The 24,198-nt window shown below is 37.6% G+C and overlaps 1 protein-coding gene across 4 annotated transcripts in view; it reads left to right on the plus strand.

Annotated features, from left to right (window-relative positions):
- Positions 1-24,198, plus strand: part of LMBR1 (limb development membrane protein 1) — a 140,291-nt gene that overhangs the window by 63,969 nt on the left and 52,124 nt on the right. For all 4 annotated transcript variants that reach the window (XM_045564605.1, XM_045564602.1, XM_045564603.1 and 1 more), the window contains 3 exons: positions 21,694-21,820; positions 22,309-22,377; positions 23,860-23,924. In XM_045564605.1, coding sequence (XP_045420561.1) covers positions 21,694-21,820; positions 22,309-22,377; positions 23,860-23,924 — 261 coding nt within the window. The remainder of the gene's footprint in view (positions 1-21,693; positions 21,821-22,308; positions 22,378-23,859; positions 23,925-24,198) is intronic.

Here is a 24,198-nt window from a genome sequence, read left to right on the forward strand (position 1 = left end):
TTTTATACATCAGGCTTTGTTTGGGGTTGATTATACAATGTTTGTTGTCAACTCGAGGTTTTTACATAGTTAGTTTAAAGGAATTTAAATAGCACGTTCCATTGTTAAAGAGGACCACATCAAAAATTTAACTGTATAACAAGCAAGCAGCCTGTATTATTAAGTGCATAGATAAGCTCTCAAGAAAGCAAGAAAAATCTCTAAGGGTTTAGAGAACAACAAAATCAGAACAGTAGGTGAATAAGTGATGCTGTGGTTTCCCTCCTCATGGCAGGGAGGTCGTTACAAGGGAATGTGGGACCTTCAGTTTTCAAAAAATGACACCGTAGGCACACCGAGGCTAGGAGTCAGAACTGAAGTCCCTGTGGAAAGCACTCAGCCAAACTTTAAAATAAAACACACACACCTCACACACTGATAGAGGAAACTGTCAGCCTTAGCTCTGGGCAGAAGAAAGTCTCCCTGTGCTCGTCCATAGGCTTTTACCTCCCAAGGGTCCAGGGCTCAGTCTTTGCTATGGTACCTGTATTGTTGGAAAACCCCAAGCCAAGAAATTAGCATAGAGGTTGTTTAAAGGTATTGTCTATCATTTTATCATTTTAAACTAATACATGACACTTTTAAGTAAATTTTGATTAACAATGGTTTGTATAAATGTATAACTAAGGCTAGTTCTATAAAGCTGATTTAATATAATTTATGATTTATAATATAATACATATACATTTGATTTGGTCCTATTTAACTATGATAATACTGTTTAATTTCCTTTAAATTAATTGTGTGAAAAAACGCAGGACTTGACAATAAGCATTATATAAGCAGGCTCAAACAAAACATGATTTCATTTTCTCCTGCTTTTCTCCATTTTTACACTTAAACTCTTAGTAAATTGATAGTTGATTTATCTCTTAAAGTGTTATCATCCCTTTAGAGCTGAGATGAATAATATAGTCTGTTCTATTTTAACTACTTTTTCCTTGAGTTTTTGCAAAGATCTAATGTTTTAATCTATCTGTAGCTAATTTTGTGAGGTGGTTGAAAGGAGAAAATCTAAAATAATTTTTCTTGGTATTTCTGTTCAGTTATTCTAAAATAATTTATACAACAATATGATCCTTACCTATTATCCTTATCTCTTACTATTGTATTAAATTCTTATCTATAATGAGCCATATTTTTGGGCTTTGTGACTATAAGCTTGTAGTGCCTGGAATCACTGCTAACCCTTTTCTTATTTTTCTTATTTTTAAAAAACAATTATAGTCTATAATTTCCCCTGGACATTTCTCCATAGATTTGATCCCATCTGTTTTCTATCTTTTAGGGGTTTCTCAACATTACTAGCCTGCTGGTGGTGCTCTTGTCTTCTTGTATAATTAAAATATTCACTTCATGCAGATTGACTGCTTATCATGTGCAAGGTACTGTTGTTGATGCTAGGGACAGTACAGATTGATTGGTTATTTACTTATATATATTTTTCCTGTCTTTTGTGGTAAAAAGTGTGTGTGTGACCTATCATCTCAAACCAATGTCTCTGACTCCTCTTTCTACCTCTTAGCTTTACTGGCCCTTTATCTGGAATATACTAGCAATTCAGTTCTTTGTCAACTTTTTACATTCTCTGCTTTGTTTCCAGCTCTGGGAAGATTCACAGTCTCTGCTTGCATCTGCTCAGATTTCTTCTACAAGTATGGGGCCCAGTCTTTTCTTTTGTCCTTTCCTCTTTAGCTTTGTAGCTATTTGGTATCTCCTGACCTTAATCTTGTGTTTAAGGAAGATCTTTTCCAAGCTAATATTCAAAAATTCCTTCTCAGGGTTTCAAGATGATTTCTACAAATCTACAAGTCATTCCTGAATGCATCTGTATTTCAGAATTCTTGATGTTTACTTTTCCTGTGTCTTATTTGGCCTGCATGGGGCATACTTACTACACTGATGCTTTTGCTTAATTCTCCTGTGCATTTTGGCTTTTATCAGTTTTTCATTAATATTTTAATTTTAATTTATAGAACACCAGTTAATCCCAAATTGTGTTTTATAGCATTGCAAAATACCTTTCAACATTTGTACTTAGATTATTGTGTGATTGTAATTAGTGTGGATATATATTTCTTTGTCCTTGTTGCTTTAATAATTCATTTTGTGTACATATATTTTCTGGTGCCAGGAAAAATTGTCTGAGACTTGGAAATGGGCAAAAGAGATCCAGATGTCCTGTCAGTGGAGTCCTGGGCATGTGTAGTGGGTCCTGGAGATTGTTTGACCCATAGGGGTCTTCACCTTTGGCTGACTTTCTACTGACTGGGTGTTCTGAATCTCTGTAAAGTTAGAGCTCACTTGTAGGAAATGGAGAGTAAAGCTAATAAATTTTGTCTGGTAGAGATACAATTGATTTTTGCTCTATCTAAAGATAACCCCACACATTTCATTTTATTATCCCGTAGAATATTGTCTAATTTTGCAAATTGATTTTTTAGCGTTTCTGATTATGTGTATATATCTGTGCTCCCCAGGTTCTCCTTGACCTGGTTTTAACAAAAATTAAAACCACGTGTCTCTGCTGCTGAGTGATATAAGAAACAGACAGGACCAGGGTGCTCAGAGGGCCTTTGCAGTCAGGAAGCCGCAGTAATGCTTGCTTTGGGCTGCAGTACTGAATGTGGGTCCTGGTGGTGTGAGTCGGGTCAGTACTTGCAACCGTCCACCAGGGTGCAAGACATCCCACCAGAACCCGATCCTGCTGTCTGCATCCACTGTCTAGATCCACTCACTTAAACCACTGGCATCGGAGCAGGAAAAGAGGGAGACAACTAGCAGGGTGAGAATTCTTAAATACAGAGATGAGAAGAGACTCAAAAAGATGACCAAAATATTTGAGAAAAGCCAATGATAAAGGCACCAAGGAATAAGGAGACACAGAGAAGGTTTCAAGGAGACTTTTAATATTTTATCTAGCATTTGAGATGTTTTTTGACAGAGAACTCAAGGATATCTAGTCCTTAATATTGCCAGAAATGGAAGCCCTACTGAGTCGTTTTAAATAATGCAGAACTGAAGTTACCACTTTCAGAAGCAAAACAAGTATTACAGTGTGATACTGTAAAATAACAAAATAATAGCAAGTAAACAAAATAAAAAAAAATGAGCAATAATTTCAAAGGTATTACTTGGTGAAAAAGATTTTCATTCCTGAAGCTAATTCTACACATAAACATGTTTTTGATGATGAAGTTGATGAGCTCTGCCATGGCCTGATATCTTACACCACTGACCATTGACCTTCCCAAAGGAGCCGGTTTTGCTCTTCCCTGTCATGGGTAAGAGCTGGTGTCTGGAGGGAATAGAAATATTTTCATGTACTACCTGCAAGTGTTCTAATGAAACTATATATTAGTAAATAAAACTGGAAAGTAAAGCTTAATTGAAAGTCTGGTGTGTGTGTGTGTGTGTGTGTGTGTGTGTGTGTGTGTGTTATGTGAAGTCAATGTTAAAAATACCTTCATAAGTTTAGAAATATACTTGTGAAAAATATGCAGTCACAAAATACTGTATGCTTCTACTTATATAAGGTAGGAGGGAGGAGAAAATGGGGAGTTGTTCGGTAGGTACAGAGTTTCAGTTTTACAAGATGAAAAAGTTTTCAAGATCTGTTGCACAAGGATGTGACTATAGTTAACACTACTGAACTGTACACTTAAAAATGGTTAAGATGGCAAATTTTGGCCGGGCGCGGTGGCTCACGCCTGTAATCCTAGCTCTGGGAGGCCGAGGCGGGTGGATCGCTCGAGGTCAGGAGTTCGAGACCAGCCTGAGCAAGAGTGAGACCCCGTCTCTACTAAAAATAGAAAGAAATTATCTGGCCAACTAAAAAATATATATACAAAAAAATTAGCCGGGCATGGTGGCTCATGCCTGTAGTCCCAGCTACCAGGGAGGCTGAGGCAGTAGGATCGCTTAAGCCCAGGAGTCTGAGGTTGCTGTGAGCTAGGCTGATGCCACGGCACTCACTCTAGCCCGGGCAACAAAGTGACACTCTGTCTCAAAAAAAAAAAGATGGCAAATTTTGTGTTTTTTTAACCACATTTTAAAAATGATTGAGATAAATTGAAACATTTGAGTTATGAAAGATTTAAAAACTGTCATTAAATAAAAGATACTCATTTACTTAATTGGTTTTAACCCAAGGACATTATATTAGCTTGATTAAAATTCTAATCAAGTTTATTCACAGGTGAAAATTTTGATAAAATGGACAGATTTCTAGAATAACTTACCAAAATGGATTCAAGTATAAAGTCTGAATATGTCTACAAGTGTTATTGACATTGAGTCAGAATTTAAAAGTTTTCCCACAATGTGAAAAACCAACTTTACACAATTTTCAAGACATTTCTACCAGATTTCAAAGAACAGATAACTCTGATTTTATATAAATTTGTCTAGAGATTTAAAGATGGAACACTTACAGTTTTATTTTAAAGGATTAGTTAATCTTTTTTTTTTTTTTTTTTTAGGCAAGCACGAAAATGAGGTTTATTGAAGAGAGAAAGATAGAATTATAGGACAAGAGCAAGATACAGGTTTACAGAGCATGATACATACGCCACAGATGATGACCGGACCCATTGTCGCAGCAGGGCAGGCAAAAGGAAGGGCAAAAAGAGCAGGACTAGTTAATCTTGATACTGAAGGCAGACAAGTGTAGTATGAGAGAGGAACACTACAGGCGTATTCATGAATACTTGTGAATCAGAAAATATTAAGCTAAATCTAGCCACATACACAAAAGGTCATTATGAAAAAAATATTTCAGGTACACAAGAACATCATTTAACATTAGAAAGCTTATGACTATAATTCATCTGAGGAGAGTAAATGAGAAAAAAATCAAGTGAACACCTTGAAAGAGACAAAACACGTTCAATAATATCAATATTCATTCATGATTAAAAAGCAAAGTAGGAAACAAAGGAGAATTTTCTTAGCCTGTAAGTGGATATCTACCCTAAGCCTACAATTGACATTGTGCTTAATGGTAAAATGCTAAAAGTATTTACTTTTAAATTGGGATGCCGATTTAAAATATTTTCATTTCTAATAATCAATACTGTTATTAGGGCTCTTTACTAGTACACTAAGACACGAAAAGGAAAAATTTAAAGGAACCACCAAAATAGAAGAGTTAATACACGTAAAGCACATAGAACAATATCTAAAAGAAAAAGAAAAAAGAAACCACCATTAACAGATGATATTGTCTATTGAGAAATTCCTATAGGATCTAAAGATAAATTGTTAACTTAAATAAGAAATTTAACAAGGAAGATGTAGTATTAATATATAAAAAATCAATAAATACCAGCAACAAACAGAAAACTCTAATTAAAAATACCTTTTATAATAGCAAGATAGCCTAAGGTATATTGAAGTAAATTTAAGGAATGATGCTTAAAGCTTTTATGGAAATAAGATATAGAAACAAAAAGTCTTACTTAAAGATGTAAAAGAAGACCTAAATAAATAGATGCTCTATGTTCATGATTTTTAGTGTCATTGCAATCATAATAAAACTTCTAAGTTTTCTTATGGAATGTGACAAACAGATAGTAAAAATTTAATGGAAGAGCAGAAAGCAAAGAATAGCCAAAGCAATTTTGAAGAATAAGTTGATGGATCAAATATTTAAAAAATGAGCAAATAACTTGAATAGACATTCAAAGTCCATCCAAAGAAGATACAAATGGCCAATAAGTACATGAAAAGATACTCAACATCACTGATCACTAGAGAAATGCAGATCAAAACTACAGTGAGATACCACTTCACACTAGCTAGTAAATTGGGTACTAGCAAAACACCCAAGAAAATAACAAGTGTTGGCAAGAATGTGGAGAAACTAGAATTCTTGTGCACTGTGGATGGGAATGTTAAATGTTGTAGCTGCTCAATATTGTGGTTCCTCAAAAAATAAAAAATAGAATTACAATATGACCCAGCAGTTTCACTTCTGGGGATATATCAAAAGGAATTGAAGGCAGGGACTCCAACAGATATGTGTACATCCATGTTAATAGCAGCACTATTCACAATAGCCAAAGGGTGCAAGCCACCAAATGTCCATTGATGGATGAATAGATAAACATGTGGTATATCCATAAATGGAATATTAATCAGCCTTAAGAAAGGACATTCTGACACATGCTACAACTTGGATGAACCTTCAAGACATGTTAAGTGAAATAGAGCAGTTACAAAGTGACAAATTCTGTGTGATTCTACTTATATGAGGTACCTAAAGTGGTCAAATTCATAGGAACAGAAAGTAGAATGGTGGTTACCAGGGAGATTGGGGAGTTACTGTTTAATGGGTACAGAGTTTCAGTTGGTGAAGATGAAACGAGTTCTGGAGATGGATCTATGCCCTTAATGGTTAAAATGGTAAATTTTATGTATATTTTACCACAATCTAAAAGGTAAATAGATGATAAACATGGCAGTGTTTTGTGGTTACCTTTGGGCAGGTTGGTGCAGAATGTTGATGTGGTTGGGAGGGTCACATGGGTGCTGCAGTGGTCCTGGAAATGTTATTTTAATGTGAGTAGTATATCTATGGGTATTTAATAGATATATAAACTAAACTTTTATTATTTAAAAATAGGAGAAAAGATGATTTTTTTTTCTTGGTGATGGGCTCACATTAACTAAACAGAGGCTGAAGCATAAAATCAAGTGCCAATTTATTGATTTTCAATAGAAAAATATAAAATACTCGCGTGTGTGCGTGCGCATAGCTGTTGTACATTGAGAGAGGCAGGAAATGTGGCAATCTAGGAGGATGTGCCCAAAGAAGGTAGGGCTTGTCTACAGCGAGAGCAGGCAGCCTTAAGCTTTTAAGTGCGTGTTTTCTGTTCATGTCATGAAGGAGAGGTGCTCTGTGGTATTTTGGAATTTCTAGTGCTTTTTGTTTAAATGTATTCTTTGCTACATAAGCAATATGACATTATTATTTAAATTGTCATGTGGCATGGCTTTATATTACATTCTAAACCTTAATGTCTTTTATGTTTCACTGTAATACTATAATAAATAATAACCCTAATGATCTTTCTATTATTTTGTCTTTATTGGAGTTTGTGTCTGGGTGTTTTATAAAATGAATAGTAAGATATTGGCTGAGATGTTCTGTTGTATTAAAAGTTTCTTACAGGACTGAGCATTGGACCTCAGTATGAGCTTACTGTTATAGAATTGAAAATTAATGTTCTGGTAAAAGAAGCTTTTATATACTTTGCTTTAGGTCCTTAAGTATGTTTTAAGCGGTTCCCCCTACTTCACTGTTTCCATGTCATTTTTTCTTTTGTGTCTTATTTCTGTCACATGGGGAAATGGGAAGCACAGAGCCTGAAGGCTGACAGACCTGAATTTAAAGTGAGTTCTGGTATGTACTGAACATTGTGACCATAGGCAAATTAGCCTTATAGTGTGACTTCCTCATGTATAATAAAATTTACCTTCTAATATATTGTGAAGATTCAGTAAGCACATATAAAGCAACTAGTAGGAGCTCTGCAAATATTAGTTCCCATTTCTTCTTTTCCATGAAATTTCTAACTGAAGAATCATTAGAACAGAAGAGCTTAACTGGCTAACCAGTAAATTATTTTAGTGCAATGTTGTGTACTAAGAAATATTTTTTCCCAAATTTAGAATTATGTTTAAAATTTTTGATATGTAGTTCCTGCAGCCTTTTTATAATTGAGTCTTTCATTTATATGTTGAAAACTTATTGTATTAATTTATTTACTTATAATTTGGAGGAATTTTGTTTGTCTAATATCATGGGAAATTTCTGCCCAGAAATTTTAATACAATGAACATCTTAGTTCAATGAACTGGCAATGTTAATGTTTTTATTTTGACTTATCTAAAATAGTTTCTTTTTACTGAGTTTTAGTAGCTTAAGCATCTTATAGTTTCAATTTTTTCATCTTGTATGGACCACATTAAATAACTATATATGTATGTAAAATAGACTGCATAGCATATTAATATTCATAAACATTCAACTATTTCACTATAGAACTTAATAAAGCTTTTCACAAAGCTGTTTTCTTTGACGTGGGACTAAAGTTCTTTTTGTGTATACTCTTAATAATTACTTTGAGAGCAAAGGGGGAAATGTTTAACACTCTCTGGAGATGCTTGTTTGTATTTTTTTATGGTTTAAAATAATTAATACCTGCCTTTATTTTCTCTTACTAGTGCTTCTATGAGTCTTCCCTCATGACTGCACGTATGTTTGGTGGGGTCTTGATGCTATGCCGAGTAAACCTTATATTAATGTTACTAAGAGACCCTTTTTGTTAAATGAAAACAGTGGTTTGATGTTTATTTTAAAAGTTCCGTGATTGTAGACGTTTTCTCAGGCTTTCCTAATAGGTGGAGACATAGTGTATGAGGCAATGTTTACATCCCTTACAGGGGGGCAAGATATCCAGGCAAAACCTTGTTTAAATGTTCATCACCATAGAAACATATCAACTCCTTGGTAGAGCTTTTGAAAGTACATTGTAATTTTCACTTCATTGATGTTCAGTACAGAGCAATTAAATGTGTTACTGACCAGCCCAAAAGTTCCAAGAAGCAATTATATCATAACCATTTTAGTGTTTTAGATCATCCATTCAGTACTTATTTAAATCTAAATGAAATCTATGTATCTACATGTGTTTAGTCTTTACGAGCCTATCTCATATAATTTAAAATATTATATCATTGAGGTAGTTGTAGTTTCAGAAATAATACTGATATGAAATTAATATAATTAATTATGTAGCTTTCCTTAAAAACAATATGGTGTTTTATTGACAGAAAGTAGTTTGTTTCAGTCATGTTTTATTTTTAATTTTTTACTCTCATCAATGTGATGGCATCAATTATGTTTTTAACTAATACACTGAGTGCTTATTACACTATGATTTTAATAAAAGGGAAAGAGTTACATTAAAATAATTCAAATTTATGAGATTTGGAGGGGGGGTTAGATTAGGATAATTATTCACACTGGGAATAAAAATATTGTGAAGTTCATGCAATCCTAGTACTATATGATATAGTCTAAGCGTTCAAAATTATCTCAAGGAAGTGCAACTATTGATAATAAAATAGAAGTCTTATAGTCTTGATATTATATTCAGGAGACTTTTCTCATTTTTTTACGAGGAACAATGGAGACCTTCTTCCTTGTTGACAGTGTTTTGCCACTTTGTTGTTTGAAGGGTATTTTAATAAGTTATTCTGACATCTGGTACATCTTTTAGCTCAGTATATGCAAGAATGAAGTTGATAGGAAGTTTCCCCTTGGGGCTTTCTAGCTCCTGATTCTGACTCTTAATGGAAAAATGAGCAGTAGGCATATTTTTTGCTTATATGCTGTCCTGCTGGTGATTAATGGTAGAGATAAAAGTGCTCACAATGCTTTTTATTACTTTGCAGACAGAATCACGCTCAAAAGTCTAAAAATCTACATATTACATGCCACAAAGCCTGTACTCTTTAGGCTTTGTAATATTTTTATGATCTCAAGAAAGATAGTGATAACAGTTTATAGATTTTTGGTACTTGTATTAACAAGCCGATGCTGAATTTAACAGGTGAAATCTCTGATTATATATAGTCCCATCACCACTCTTCTCTCTAGCCTAAAGTTTTTTTTTTTTTTTTTTGAGACAGAGTCTCACTTTGTTGCCCTGGCTAGAGTGAGTGCCATGGCGTCAGCCTAGCTCACAGCAACCTCAAACTCCTGGGCTTAAGCGATCCTCCTGCCTCAGCCTCCCAAGTAGCTGGGACTACAGGCATGCGCCACCATGCCCGGCTAATTTTTTTTTTTTTCTATATATATTTTTAGTTGTCCAGATAATTTATTTCTATTTTTAGTAGAGATGGGGTCTCGCTCAGGCTGGCCTCGAACTCCTGACCTTGGGCGATCCACCCGCCTCGGCCTCCCAGAGGGCTAAGATTACAGGCGTGAGCCACCGCACCTGGCCTAGCCTAAAGTTTTTGAAGGTAAAAAATCTGCTGCATTGCATTTAGTGAATGAATTTATCGTTTTCTATCATTTTGTCTAAAGCTCATGAATGTGGTATTTAATTGATTTCAAGTTGGGCTGATTTTGTCTCATTTACTCACAAAAAGAAAATCAAATTAACAAAAGGAAAACATAACTGTCCTAGCCTGCTAGTGGATTAAGGCAGAATAACAGTTATTTCTGACTGTGTCAATTATCTTCAGTATTTCATAGGACAGGCATAGTCATATTAAATAATTTCGATGGCTATATTGGTACAGCTTTTTCTATAAGTACAATATTGACAATTCTTTTTTATGTAGATTGATAACTGGACATGAGCAGATTTCTCTTTGTGAGTTATTTATTGTCTTTCAAAAGAAATATTGACCAATTTGAAATAAATTTTTGAAAAGCTTATATGATTTGACTACAGAGGGTTTTTTTTTTTGGCTATTTTGTGTCTTTTGTGGTTCTATGTAACTTTTAGGATTATTTTTTCTATTTCTGTGAAGAATTTCATTGGTATTTTGATGAGAATTGCATTGAATCTGTAGATTGCTTTGGGTAGTATGGACATTTTAACAATATTGATTCTTCCAATCCATGAGCATGGAATATCTTTACTTTTTTTGTATCCTCTTGAATTTCTTTCATCAATGTTTTATAGTTTTAATTATAGAAATATTTCACTTCTTTGGTTAAATGTATTTCTGGGTATTTTATTTGTAGCTATTGTAAATAGGATTGCTTTCTTCATTTGTTTTTGAGATTGTTTGCTGTTGGCATATAGAAATGCTACTGATTTTTGTATGTTGATTTTGTATCCTGAAACTTAACTGAATTTGTTTATCGGTTCTAATAGTTTTTTGTGGAGTCTTTAAGTTTCTCTAGATACAAGATCATATCGTCTGCAAACAAGGGTAATTAGACTTCTTCCTTTCCAGTTTGGATGCACTTTATTTATTTCTCTTGCCCGATTGCTCTAGCTAGAACTTCCAGTACTATGTTGCATAACAGTGGTGAAAGTGGCATCCTTGTCTTGTTCCAGATCTTAGAGGAATTATTGTATTGGGGTCTATCTCTCTCTTTAGCTCTGATAATATTTGTTTTATATATGTGGGTGCTTCAGTGTTGGGTGCATATATATTTAGAATTGTTATATCCTCTTACTAAATTGACCCCTTTATCATTATATAATGGGATTTGTCTCTTTTTACAGTTTTTGTCTTGAAATCTATTTTATTTGATAGAAGCATAGCTGCTCCTGCTCTTTTTTGGTTTCCATTTGCATAGAATATCTTTTTCCATCCCTTTATTTTCAGTCTATGTGTGTCTTTATAGGGGAAGTGGGTTTCTTGCAGACAACATGTAGTTGGCTCTTTTTTTTTTTTTATACATTTAGCTACTCTATGTTTTTTGATTGGAGAGTTTAGTCCCTTCACATTCAGTGTTATTATTCATAGGTAAGGACTTATTCCTGCCATGTTGTTATTTGATTTCCGATTGTTTTGTGGCCTTCCTTCCCTCCCCTTGCCTTCCTCTCTTCCTTGCTTTGTTAAAAGTGATTTTCTTTCATTACCAGTCTGAGCAAGAGTGAGACCCTGTCTCTACTTAAAATAGAGAAAATTAGCTGGGTGTGGTGGTGCGTGCCTGTAGTCCTAGCTACTCAGGAGACTGAGGCAGGAGGAATGCTTGAGCCCAGGAGTTTGAAGTTGCAGTGAGCAATGATGACGCCACTGTACTCTAGCTGGGGTGACAGAGCGAGACTCTGTCTCAAAAAAGAAAAAAAAAGTGATTTTCTCAGGTAGTGTGTTTTAATTTCTTGCTTTTTACTTTTTGTAGTTATGTTAACATGAGGGTTGCAACAAACATTTTATAACCAATTATTTTAAACATATGATACCTCTGCTTACAAACAAGCAAAGGGAAATCTAACAGAAATTCTACCTTTAACTCCTTCCCCCCACTACTTTTTAACTTTTTGTTATTCCCTTCCATATCTTTTTATATTATCTATCTCTCAAAAAGTAGTTGTAGTTATTTTTGATAGGTTTGTCTTTTAGTCTTCCTACTCAAGATATAAGTTGTCAATATACTGCAATTACAGCAATAGAGTATTCTGTGTTTATGTACTTACTATTACCAGAGAGTTGTATACCTTCAGATGATTTCTTATTGTTTATTAACATCATTTTCTTTCAGACTGAAAAACTCCTTTTAGCATTTCTTGTAGGACAGGTCTGGTGTTGATGAAATCCCTCAGCTTTTGTTTGGGAAAGTTTTTATTTCTCCTTCATGTTTGAAGGATATTTTTGTAGGATATAATATTCTAGGGTTAAGGTTTTTTCCTTCAGCACTTTGAATATGTCACGCCTCTGTCCCCTGGCCTGTAAGGTTTGCACTGAGCAGTCTGCTGCCAGACATAGTGGAGGTCCTTTGTACATTATTGTTTTTCTTTTTTTTTTGCTTTCCTTAGGAACTTTTCTTTATTCGTGATCCTTGGGAGCTTGATTATTAAATGCCTTGAGGTGGTCTTGTTGGGGTTAAATCTGCTTGGTGTTCTATGACCTTATTGTACCTGAATATTGAGATCTTTCTCCAGGTTTAGAGAGTTCTATGTTATTATTTCTTTTAATAAACTTTCTACCTCAATCTCTCTCTCTACCTCCTCTTTAAGGCTAATAATGCTTAGATTTGCCCTTTTGAGGCTATTTTCTAGATCTTGTAGGTGTGCTTCATTTTTTAAAATTCTTTTTTCTTCTTTCTCTTCTGACCATGTGTTTTCAAATAGCCTGTCTTCAAGCTCACTAATTCATTCTTCTGTTCGGTCAATTCTGCTGTTGAGAGACTGATGCATTTCTCAGTTTGCCAATTGAATTCTTCAGCTCCAGAATTTCTACTTATTTTTTTTTTTTAATTATTTCAGTCTCTTTGGTAAATTTCTCTGATAGACTTCTGAATTCCTTTTCTGTGTTGTCTTGAAGTTCACTGAGCTTCTTCAGGACAGCTCTTTTGGATTCTTTCTCTTTCAGGTCACCTGTCTCCATCACTCCAGGATTGGTCACAGTACTGCATGTAGTTCATTTGGTGAGGTCATGTCTTTTTGAATGTTTTTGACACTTAGGTCTGGGCATGGAAGAGTTAGGTATTTATTTTAATCTTCTCAGTCCAGGGTGTTTGAACCTGTCTTTCTTGAGAAGGCTTTCCAGATCTTCAAAGGGAACTAAGTGCTGTGATCTCAGTCTCTGGTCACTGCATCCATAGCAGCACTGGGAGTGCCCCGAGCCCAGTAGTGCCGTGACTCTTGCAGACTCCTGGTGATGCTGCCTTGGGTAAGACACAGGAGAATTCCCTGGATTACCAGGTAAAGTCTCTCACTCTCCCCCCTCACTCTGTGCTGGGCTGCTGGAGTTGGGGGAGGGGTGATGTGGGCAGTGTCTTGTGGCCACCAGCTGGGACTGTGCCAGTCACACCTGAAGCCAGCCCAGTCTCACCCAAAGTGCGTGGTGACCACTACCTGGCTACCTCTGATGTTTATTCAAAGCCCAGGGGCTCTTTAGTCAGCAGGTGACAAATCCTGCCAGGACCGGCTCCTTCTCTTTCAGGGCAGCGTGATTCCTTCTGGCCCAGGGTGGGTCCAGAAATGCCGTCCCGGAACCAAGGCCTGGACTCGGGGGCCTCAGGCATCTGCTTGGTGCTTTATCTCACCGTGGCTGAGCTGGTACCCAAGTTGCAAAGCAAAGTCCTCTGAACTCTTCCCTTTCCTTTCCCAAGTGGAAGAAGACTCTTCCTGAGCCGCACCGCCTGTAGTTGGGGGAGGGGCTGACACAGGCACTGGCTTGGCTGCCACAGGTGGTGTCTCACTGGGTCACATGCACCCCAAGTTCACTTGCTCTGAGCCAGCCCAGCCATAGGAATTGCCCAGGGACTGCAGCCTTTGTGCCCCCCTGCCTTAGGCATTTAGTCCAGGCCCCAGGCTGCTTTGTATCAGCTGGTGGTGGGGTGCCGGAACTCAAGTTTCAGGGCAGAGGACTTCCCTCTGACCAGGCTGGCCTAAATGCGCCCTGCATGGGCGTGAGCAGAATTCTGCCCTGTGCCATGGCGGCCCTGGGTTTCAATGCAAAGTCCCAGAATCACTTCACCCTCCCTCCCTGGGCACACAGATTCTCTCTCTGCTTGGTGCCAGCCCACACTGCGGGGGGAGGGGTGGCGTAGGCAGTGCAAGACTGTCTTTCCTGCCCTCTTCAGTGCCTCTTGCCTCATACAACATTAAAACCAGGTGGTATGATTGCTCACCTGATTTTTAGTTCTTCTGAAGGTGCTTGTTTGTGTGGATTGTTATTGAATGTGTTTGTGGGGACGGATGATTGCTGGAGGTTTCTATTCTGCCATCTTGCCCCTCCCCCAAGGGCTTTCACTGAGGGAAGTTCCTTATCCATATTTTTAATTTCTTCAAAGGGTTTTTTTCTTTTCATTTTCTGTCTTCTGCTTTAGTCAATTTTAGAAAAATATATTTTCCTAGAAATGTGCCCTACCCTATTCATTGTGTTCTTAAATTTATTGACAGAGAGTTGTACTTGGTATTCTTTGTCAAATGTATTCCACATCTTGATTATGCTCTTTCTTATTCCTCATGTGTTTTTGCTCTTTTATTTTTCTTGATTGTTCTGGGCAGACATTTATCTCAATTCTTTTCAAAGAACCACCTCTTGGATTTAGTTTTTTTTTCCTACTCTTTTGCTCTTTTTTCCCATTAATTATAGCATTTATCTTAAATTCCTCTTTTATTATGCCTTGTTCACTTTACAAATTCTTGAGTTGAGTGCTTTATTTTTTATCACTTCTTTAATAATAAAACTCATTTGAGTATCTGAATACAGATTTTGCTGCACCCTATAAGTTTTGATACTCTTGTTACTTTTTAGAAGGTCTATAATTGCATTAGCATATTTTAATTTAAACTTTATTATTAATACATATTCAGATAAGGAAATTCATGTTTTAGAATTTGACATTTTTTATAGCTTAATTTCCAATTCATTTTGTAAATTTTCCTTGAGTAATTGAAATGGAAGTATATTCTCTATAGGGGATTACTTTATTAAATTTATTAAACCAACCTTGTTAATTATTTTTCTGATTCTGTATATCCTTTTTGATATTCTTCCCTTCTTGACCAGTCACATACTGATAGAGAGGTGTGTTAGAAGAGACACTTTACCTGGGTCCTGAGCTTTCCTGCCTTTTTTTTGGGCAGGGTCCTTTGGGCTGATTCAGTTTACTATTGTGTGGCTTGCACTGCATAATAAATAACTGGTATTGATGCTTTACATGCTTGTACTGTACATCCTTGACCACAGGGACTGTCCCTTCCCTTTGGCCCAACAAAGACAGTACCGGATCCCAGGAGGAGAAACTATATCACAGGTTTAGTAAGACACTTAATATTAATAACTGTTCTTGGCCAAGCACAGTCGCTAATGCCTATATCCTAGCACTCTGGGAGGGTGAGGCGTGAGGATTGCCTGAGGTCAGGAGTTCAAGACCAGCCTGAGCAAGAGCGAGACCCTGTCTCTACTAAAAATAGAAAAAAATTAGTCGGGCAACTAAAAATAGAAAAAATTAGCTGGGCATGGTGGTGGATGCCTTTAGTCCCAGCTACTGGGGAGGCTGAGGCAGGAGGATCGCTTGAGCCCAGGAGTTTGAGGTTGCAATGAGCTATGATGTCGCCACTACACTCTAGGGTGGGCAACAGAAGGAGACTCTGTTGCAAAACAAAAACAAAAACAAAAAAACTGTTCTTGCTGAGTGTGCCAAGACTGTGAGGTCCCAACTGCTCTTTGCCTGGGCCATTTGTTAGGGTTGTGCTTGTGCTGGGCAACCTTGAGGGATGAAACGATGGCTGCTTCTGGGCCACAGAGCAGCCTTACTTATTACTATGTGCTGTAGAAGCAGTGGATTCCTCACGACCGTCCTTCAGCTGCTACACAAATCCACTGTGTGTGGAACATCCACCTGGGCTGAGGACATCACCCGTGAGACTTGGGAGCAAGGGGCAGTGACATTCTGATGCTCATGCTGCTTGCTGTGGCTTGAGTAATAAAGTCCTTTATTTCTCAAGGGAGTCTTGTGTCTTTTGCCTGCATCCATGTAACAATAACAGGCTACCTTAGTAGCTTGTAAATATAGAACCAGACCCCAGACCTGACAATTTTGGCAATGAAATTGGATGAGGAGGAAGGACAGGGGCCCTGCAGGCCAGGTTTGGTGATATGAAAAGACTCTTCAGGCCAGACGTGATGGCTTATGCTTGTAATCCTAGCACTCTGGGAGGCTGAGGTGGGAGGATTACTTGAGGTCCAGAGTTTGAGATAAGCCTGAGCAAGAGCAAGACCCTGTCTCTAAAAAGTAAAAATAAAAGAAAAATTAGCTGGGCATGGTGGCATGTGCTTGTAGTCTTAGTTACTCATGAGGCCGAGGCAGGAGGATTGCTTGAGCCCAGGAGTTTGAGGTTGTGGTGTGCTATGATGATGCCACTGCATTCTAGCCCCAGGAGACAGAGTGAGACCCTGTCTCAAAAAAATAAAAAAAAGGAAAGAAAGAAAAGACTCTTCAGATCTGATTGTGAATGTGCCCAACTCAGTGATGAGAGGGAGTAGGGGGAGGAAGCGTGCCCTGTCCTACGTGTAATGGGGCTGAATGGTGCTTTGGCTGTTGCTCATTCCCCTGCTGTGAGAGGAGGGACTGGTGTTGGCATGACACTGGGGCAGCAAGCTTCCAGTCCCAGTGCGAAGACATTGTGGTGTGGCTACTGAGTCAAGCAAGGAATCCCAAACCTGAACGGTGTCCGCAGTGAGGGCCCTCCTCTGCAGTGCAGAGATTGGAGTGGAGCACAAACATGAGACATTCATTTGGTGAGTCTTGGTGTGTGGCCCTCAAAGCAAAAATGACTGCAAAGCCTTGCGCAGTAGCAGTGTGTGCACACTCTGCACGGCAAGGAGGATGAGGCCGTGGGTGGAGCAGTGGCTGAGGGAAGCAGAACTTCTGGGCAGAGAGTGGTAGTCTGCATATGCAGAAAGAGCAGGTCCGCAGTCCAGGGTGCTGACTGGACGCCAGCAGGTACGTGGCAGAAGAAGTAGCTTGGGTGCTCCTCTGCCGACCTTGGAGTAGGGGACCAAAGAGGAAAAGCACCTATCTGTTGTCCCAGCCAGCCCCTCCCCAGTGTTCTCCCTTTCTGCTGTGCTCCTCACACTCCCAGTGAGAGATATCCCTGGCAACTGTTGAACTGTTGCTGTAGACCCTGAGTCAGGCACATGTGGCACTCCTTGGTCAGTGTTCCCAGAGTGGGAAAAACACTGAATTCAACTGATAGGGTATGGGCAGGACTCACAGTTCAGGTGACTTTTGGGTAGGGCCCTTTGGGCTGATTCAGTATACTAGTGTGTGGCTTGCACTGCCTAATATATAACTGGTATTGATGCTTTACATGCTTGTGCATGCTTGGCCACAGGGACTGTCCCCTCCCTTTGGACCAACAAAAACAATATTGGATCCTAAGAGGAGAAGCTTTAATGAGAGACTTCGTAACTCCCAAGTACTCAGGCCGTTTCCTAATGTAGCAGACACACTCCTGCCTGACACAGCCTGTAAGTAGACTCCTAAGAAAGGGCAGCTGTTAACCCGCCACTCAGCTCTTTTTGAAATGGATTGCCCAGCCTGTGGACGCCATGGGACTATCTAGCCAGATGTCCCTACTTTGGGGTGGAGCAACTTAGATGCTATGACCAGTGACATGGAAGGGCCTTCACAGGGCTCCTGGCCAAATAGGAATGTTCTATTCTAGAGCTCAGCCTGCCTGACATCAAGGTTTCAGGTGAAAAAGTAGCAATTACCTCTTGGGGGAAACTCTGTCCCCAGCTCCACTGCTGCAGCCAAGACCCCCACGCCACCCAGGGAGGCCCTCACGCCCAGAGGTCCCCGCGTGTCCGGCTGGGCGCCTGGTGTTCAGCTGCATGAGAAGCTGACCGTACCCACTGAGCAGTGGCTGCCCATAAAAATGGGCTCTTATATTTGTGAATTTTTTATTTTTTAAAATTTTGAATGAATTTTTGCTTAATATCATATACATAAACATATGTAAAAAAAAAAGAATAAAAATTTTGTTTAAATATAATATAAAGAATAATAAAAATGAAGGGCCATGTACTCACCATTTAAAGAAACAGTATATAGTATTATAGTGTGTAGTAAATTTTATCAATATAAAATGTCCTACTATGTCCCATTTAAGGTATTTTTCTATATTAAATCAGATACTCCTGTTACCTTTTTTAAAAATTTAACTTAATAATCTTTTAATCATCTCATTTCACTCTTATTTTTTAGTATCACTTTATTTTAGATATGTCATATAGTTGAATTTTGTTTTTTGACCTAATTTGCATATATGGTTGTAGATATATTTGGTTTTATCTTTTTATCTGTTTGTATTTTTATATATTTTGTTATGTTAATATCTTGCTAAGCATGTTTTCTTTTACTGTATTATTTCTTTTTTTTTTTTCTTTTCTCTTTTTGGCTGTCATTCACTCCCCTCTTGTGGAAGGTGGAAGGGATGTTAGCATGACACTGTTAATGAAAGTAATATTACTTTTGATACTAGTTACTATTACTGTTACTAGTATTATTACTTTGATGCTAGTAAGATTAGTGGTAACCTGTAATTTTTAATAGTATTATTTAACTTTAATTTCTCTACTATCAAAAGGGGAAACATTATTTTAAATGACTCCTATTCAAAATGAATTTTTCTTTAGTTCTTTCTTTTCTTCCATCTAAATATCTGTTTCTTCATAAAATAATCTAGAATTGTTATCATTAAATGACTTCTTTTTCAAAAATGTTTTTTGGCATTGTATTTTAGTTTGTAATCATATATGTCACTATTTACATTTGTCTCTATTTTTTAAAAAAATTGTCATTGTTTACCAGCAGTTCTGTGGAGTCATTCCACAGTCCTTTGAGAAAGACTAGGTAGGATGGTCTTGGCTCTCGTACCCAACAGAGCCATAAAAGTTTGAGTCTCTCTCTTCTCTGAAGTCCTCCTGCACACTCAAATGGGTATGTGTGGCTTTCATTCCTCCCGAGGACAGGGAGAACTCTACCCCAGTCATCTTTTCTCTTCGAGCATCTGGAGGTCAGAGTGGGGAAAGCAGGGGTGAGGGAACATGGAGAAAATGAACGGCCCACACCATTAAGCAGGGCATCTTTCATTTTGAGTGGCCACTCATGGTGCAACCAAACTTGTAATGTCTTTGATTTATGCAAAGCTCTCCATCCTCATTTCTGACACCACGCATTCAGCTTCAGAACTCCTTGATTCAGCAGCTGTACCCTTGGGACCTTTTAGCTGGTGTTGCAGGGCTTGCTGTTACATTGCCATGGTAACATCCCTTCCTGCTTCCACTTAAAGGAGAGGGGACAACAACCAAGCCCTTAGTGGGTTCAGCCTCATACCCCTACGCATCTCGGCCTCCAGCCATACAGTAGGTAGTTCTGTTTGGGATTCTTGCTTTTCCGCTTGCCTACCACTTGGGTGAAAGCATTCCCTACTAGATCCTGGGAGTCTTCTCATATCCCTTAACCCAACCTGTGTGAGCCTTTGTTTTTTCTTTTCTAGAAAGCCAGGTGTCTGTTAGCCTCCTGTCCTTGTTGCCAAAAACTGTTGGCAGTCAAGAACTATGAAGGATCTGAGATTTTATCCTGCTTGCAAGCCAACAAGTTAGCCTGCCAGTTTCAGGGTTGGTGGTAGACATGAGATTCCTGGGTCAGAGACCAAGGACTTTGTTATGTGTAGAACAGCAAGTGCACAAGCTTCCTCTTGGTGCCTGTTCCCTTTGACCTTGAGCCCCACAAGGGTGGCACAGAGCAGCCCCCACAGTGGGCTTGTGGCACAGCTGAGGAACTCTGAGCTTAGGAAACCCACCGATTGGCAAGCAAATCTGTCTGACCTTTGCTTGGAGGTGAACATTATCATACTAGACAGTAAACAAACCTGTCCTCTGCTTCAGAGAGACACAGTGTCTATAGCTTCCAAGGCTGTCTGCTGTACAAGTATCCTTGAGAAGACAGTCTGGAACAAGCACTGCCCTCGCTCATGAGATGCACAGAAATGTGAGAGACCCACGGAGCATTGTCTGTTAACACATAGGAACATATTAATATTTGAAGAAAACAGATTTAATTGTTAAGAAGTAATTACTTCAGTAAAGTAGTAGTATGTTTTGTCATAGTGTATTTTTTAGTAGTGGCTTTTGTGACTGTTCCTGTTCCATCTCACTCTAGTCATAGCTACTTGCCGTGAGATCTCCCGTGTTCAAATACAAGCCTAATTCATTCTGGTTCGCTGCCCTCCCTGACTGTGAACGCTGAGGGTGAGCCGGCTCTGGGTTCTGAGGAAGTATTTCAAACGGGATGCCCCGTGGCAAGTCTGTGATGCTTCTGAAGGGCCCGGAGGGAAAAGCCACTTCCACTCTGAGGTTGTCATGTAGGTCTGGAACACTTCTCTGTGGTTTTGGGACTTTTCCTTTCCTATTTCTTGAATTTGAGGAACTGGGGTGCTATGATTTAAGTGCAATCTATTCCTGCAGCTCAGAAATTAGAAAAGAATATTTAGGACAAAACTGAAACAAGTGTGTTTTGGATCTTTATAAGTCATATCTTTAAACGGTTTTTAATGTGAAATGAAAGATTACATAATTTATAGAAACATGGGTATACTTATAACTTTGTTACGTTAGATATTGTAGGTTAGTGCATTACAATACAAAATATCAATATGAATCTTTAACTTTAGGTACAGATTCAGTCATTTGGTGACTTTTCAGGAGTATAAAGAAGGTTTTTTTTTTTTTTTTGCCTCTTCCTACAGTTTTCACATTTAACTCTGGCCTTTAGTTTGTCCCTGAGGCAGAATTTGTTTTACATTTAAAGAAAAATTGTGCATAGTGATTCCTCATTATATTCTAGCCTCATGGATTAATGAAAATTCCATATGATGTGAAGAAAGGAATTACATGTAATTGATAAAAATAATGCCTATATAGTTTACAATACTGGATTACAATCCACAGTTCTTCAGCGGCACACTAGGGGGCTCCGGAGGCTGTGAGGAGCCACTTGGAATTCATGCTAATGGAAAATGACGTTCTCCAGTAAATTGGGACATTGTGCTTTCACCAAGTTTAATGTTCACTAAACTGTTTGGCTGTATGCCATAATTAGCCTTATATTCTCTTGATTTGAATCACAGATAGAAATTCATTAATCTACTTTGTTAGTGGAAAGTGTTAGGAAAGTAGTCGTTAAAAATGGTTCTGCACATGTTTTTATGAAGGATTTTTTTTTTTGTATTTTATTCCGAGCTTAATAGTAATTTTGAAAAGAAAAGTCAGTCTAAACATTATAAATTGTAAGCATTTAGTGGTTTTTTTCCTGTTAATAAATACAAATTTTCCCCCTTTCCAAAGGATTATTTTATGCTTTCATATGGGCAAAAAGCTTATTGTTCATGAGATGAAATAACATGCTAAAATAGTATCTCTTATTATATTTTTCAGGGAATCCGAGCCCGCATTTTAGAAACTCTGGTCATGCTGGTTCTTCTTGCATTATTGATTCTTGGGATAGTGTGGGTAGCCTCAGCGCTCATTGACAATGATGCTGCCAGTATGGAATCCTTATATGGTATGAATTTACTTATTTTAACCAGTTTCTATAATGAAAACTATAGTTTGGGATATAATTACACATTCAATTTAAAAAATATTTTAATGACTCTGTTTAAGTTAACTCTTCATGTTTACAGAATTAAGACATTTTTCGATATGTTTACAAAAAGAAATGAATGTTCATTTCATGTATGCACAATGATTAAGCAACTTTTCAGATTTTTTTTTTTTTGGTTAATTGGTTTCTGTTTTTAAATTCCATGGAGGCTTTTTTTTTTCCTCCCTCCAAACAGGTTTTACAAAAGGGTTATTTCCTGTTCTTCTATTTTAGATCTTTTTATTATACAATTTAGAAATTATATGGTTTAGTAGACTCAAATACACAATTATGATATTTACTATGTATTAAGATATAGTCAGCCTATGTCTTATCTTAATACAGACTAACTATATCTTAATGTGCAGTATTTTGGATTGATTAAAATATATTTACTTTTTTTATAGATCTCTGGGAGTTCTATCTACCCTATTTATATTCCTGTATATCATTGATGGGATGTTTGTTACTTCTCTGTAAGTATTATTCTGACTTAATATTGATAGGAAAGTAGAATTGTCCTGTATTCTGGAAAATCTAAGGGAAAGTTTAGCTGGGCGCGGTGGCTCACGCCTGTAATCCTAGCACTCTGGGAGGCCGAGGCAGGTGGATCGCTCAAGGTCAGGAGTTCGAGACTAGCCTGAGCAAGAGCGAGACCCTGTCTCTACTAAAAAATAGAAAGAAATTATCTGGCCAACTAAAAATATATATAGAAAAAATTAGCCAGGCATGGTGGTGCATGCCTGTAGTCCCAGCTACTCGGGAGGCTGAGGCAGGAGGATTGCTTAAGCCCAGGAGTTTGAGGTTGCTGTGAGCCAGGCAGACGCCACAGCACTCACTCTAGCCCGGGCAACAGAGTGAGACTGTCTAAAAAAAAAAAAAAAAATAAAGTTTAATCATGAGATACTTTAACAACTTGGAGATTTTTTTGAGTGGGCCCTAACTTTTATTTTGTTCAAAATAAATTTTGATAAACAGAAACTTTGAAATAATAAGATACTTTTGTTGTTCTCTAAGGAGGGCCTTATTCACTGGATTATATATAGAGAGACACATACACTCTCACACACACACACACACACAGTGACACACATCACACACACATGCCCTGCTCCTCCCCCCACCCCATCACAATGCTTGATTCTGCATTAATCAATCAATTAATTAATTAGAGACAGAGTCTTGCTCTGTTGCCCAGGCTAGCATGCAGTGGCACAATCATAGCTCACTGCAGCCTCAAATTCCTGGGCTCAAGTGATCCTCCTACCTCAGCCTCCTGAGTAGCTGAGACTACACGTGTGCTCTACCACACCTGGCTAATTTTTGTTTGCTTGTTTTTTGTAGAGACAGGGTCTTGCTATGTTGCCCAGGCTGGTCTCTAACTCCTGGGCTCAAGTGATCATCCTGCCTTGGCCTTCCAAAGTGCTGGGATTATGATCATGAACCATCGTACCCAGCCTAGATGCTGCTTTTAAATGGAAATGGTAGAATTCTATATGATGAAGTTGTGGTTTTTACTTCGAAATTTGTTTTGTTTTACTTGTAGCACCACAGCCTGTCTTAGGTAAATGTAGTTCAAAAGACTTAAGACTATAGTTGTTGCTTTTAGATATTCTTGTCTGGTTCTCAGTTCTTAATACTTGAAATTTAATCTGTTCTTTGCTTGGTTTTCTTTAGCTTCTTTTAAGCAAAAGTGTTTATTACTATTCAACTGCTAGAATCCTGAATATCCTAAATCTTCTTCTGCCTTATCTCTTTCATTAGCTGTAGTAATGCCCCTCTAGCTTTTTATTGATGAAGCTGAATAATCCTCTGACAATCCTCTGAGAATCTAAATTGGAGACAAGAACATTCTTAAAATAATAATCTTTGACCTGGCTCTATTTTTTGTGGGCTAATTGTTTATCTGTCCTAGCTCTGAAATGCAGTTTCTCTCTGTTGTGATCTCATTTCTGCAGTGTGTACACCAGTTGGCCTTTCCCGTATGTTCACAGTGATGGGTCAGTTGCTGGTGAAGCCAACAGTAAGTATTCTATTATAAATAATTCTGTTTATTAAATAAATGCATTTATATTTCAGTATCTTTTAGATTGTGACTAGCATTTAGAAACAAGAATATGTTTATAGGTTTATCACTCAAATTGGTTTTTTAAAATCTTTTTCGTCTTTGGAAATCAATTTTGGTTTTGCTTTTAAAATACTAACTATAGGCACGCAGGTAAAAATTTTTCTAGCAAAATTTAAAGCAAAATTTTCACATATATTTGTAGGTATTTTAGATGTTTGTTGCCTTATAT

Source organism: Lemur catta, chromosome 11, assembly GCF_020740605.2.
Source record: "Lemur catta isolate mLemCat1 chromosome 11, mLemCat1.pri, whole genome shotgun sequence".
NCBI classification, from domain to species: Eukaryota; Metazoa; Chordata; class Mammalia; order Primates; family Lemuridae; genus Lemur; species Lemur catta.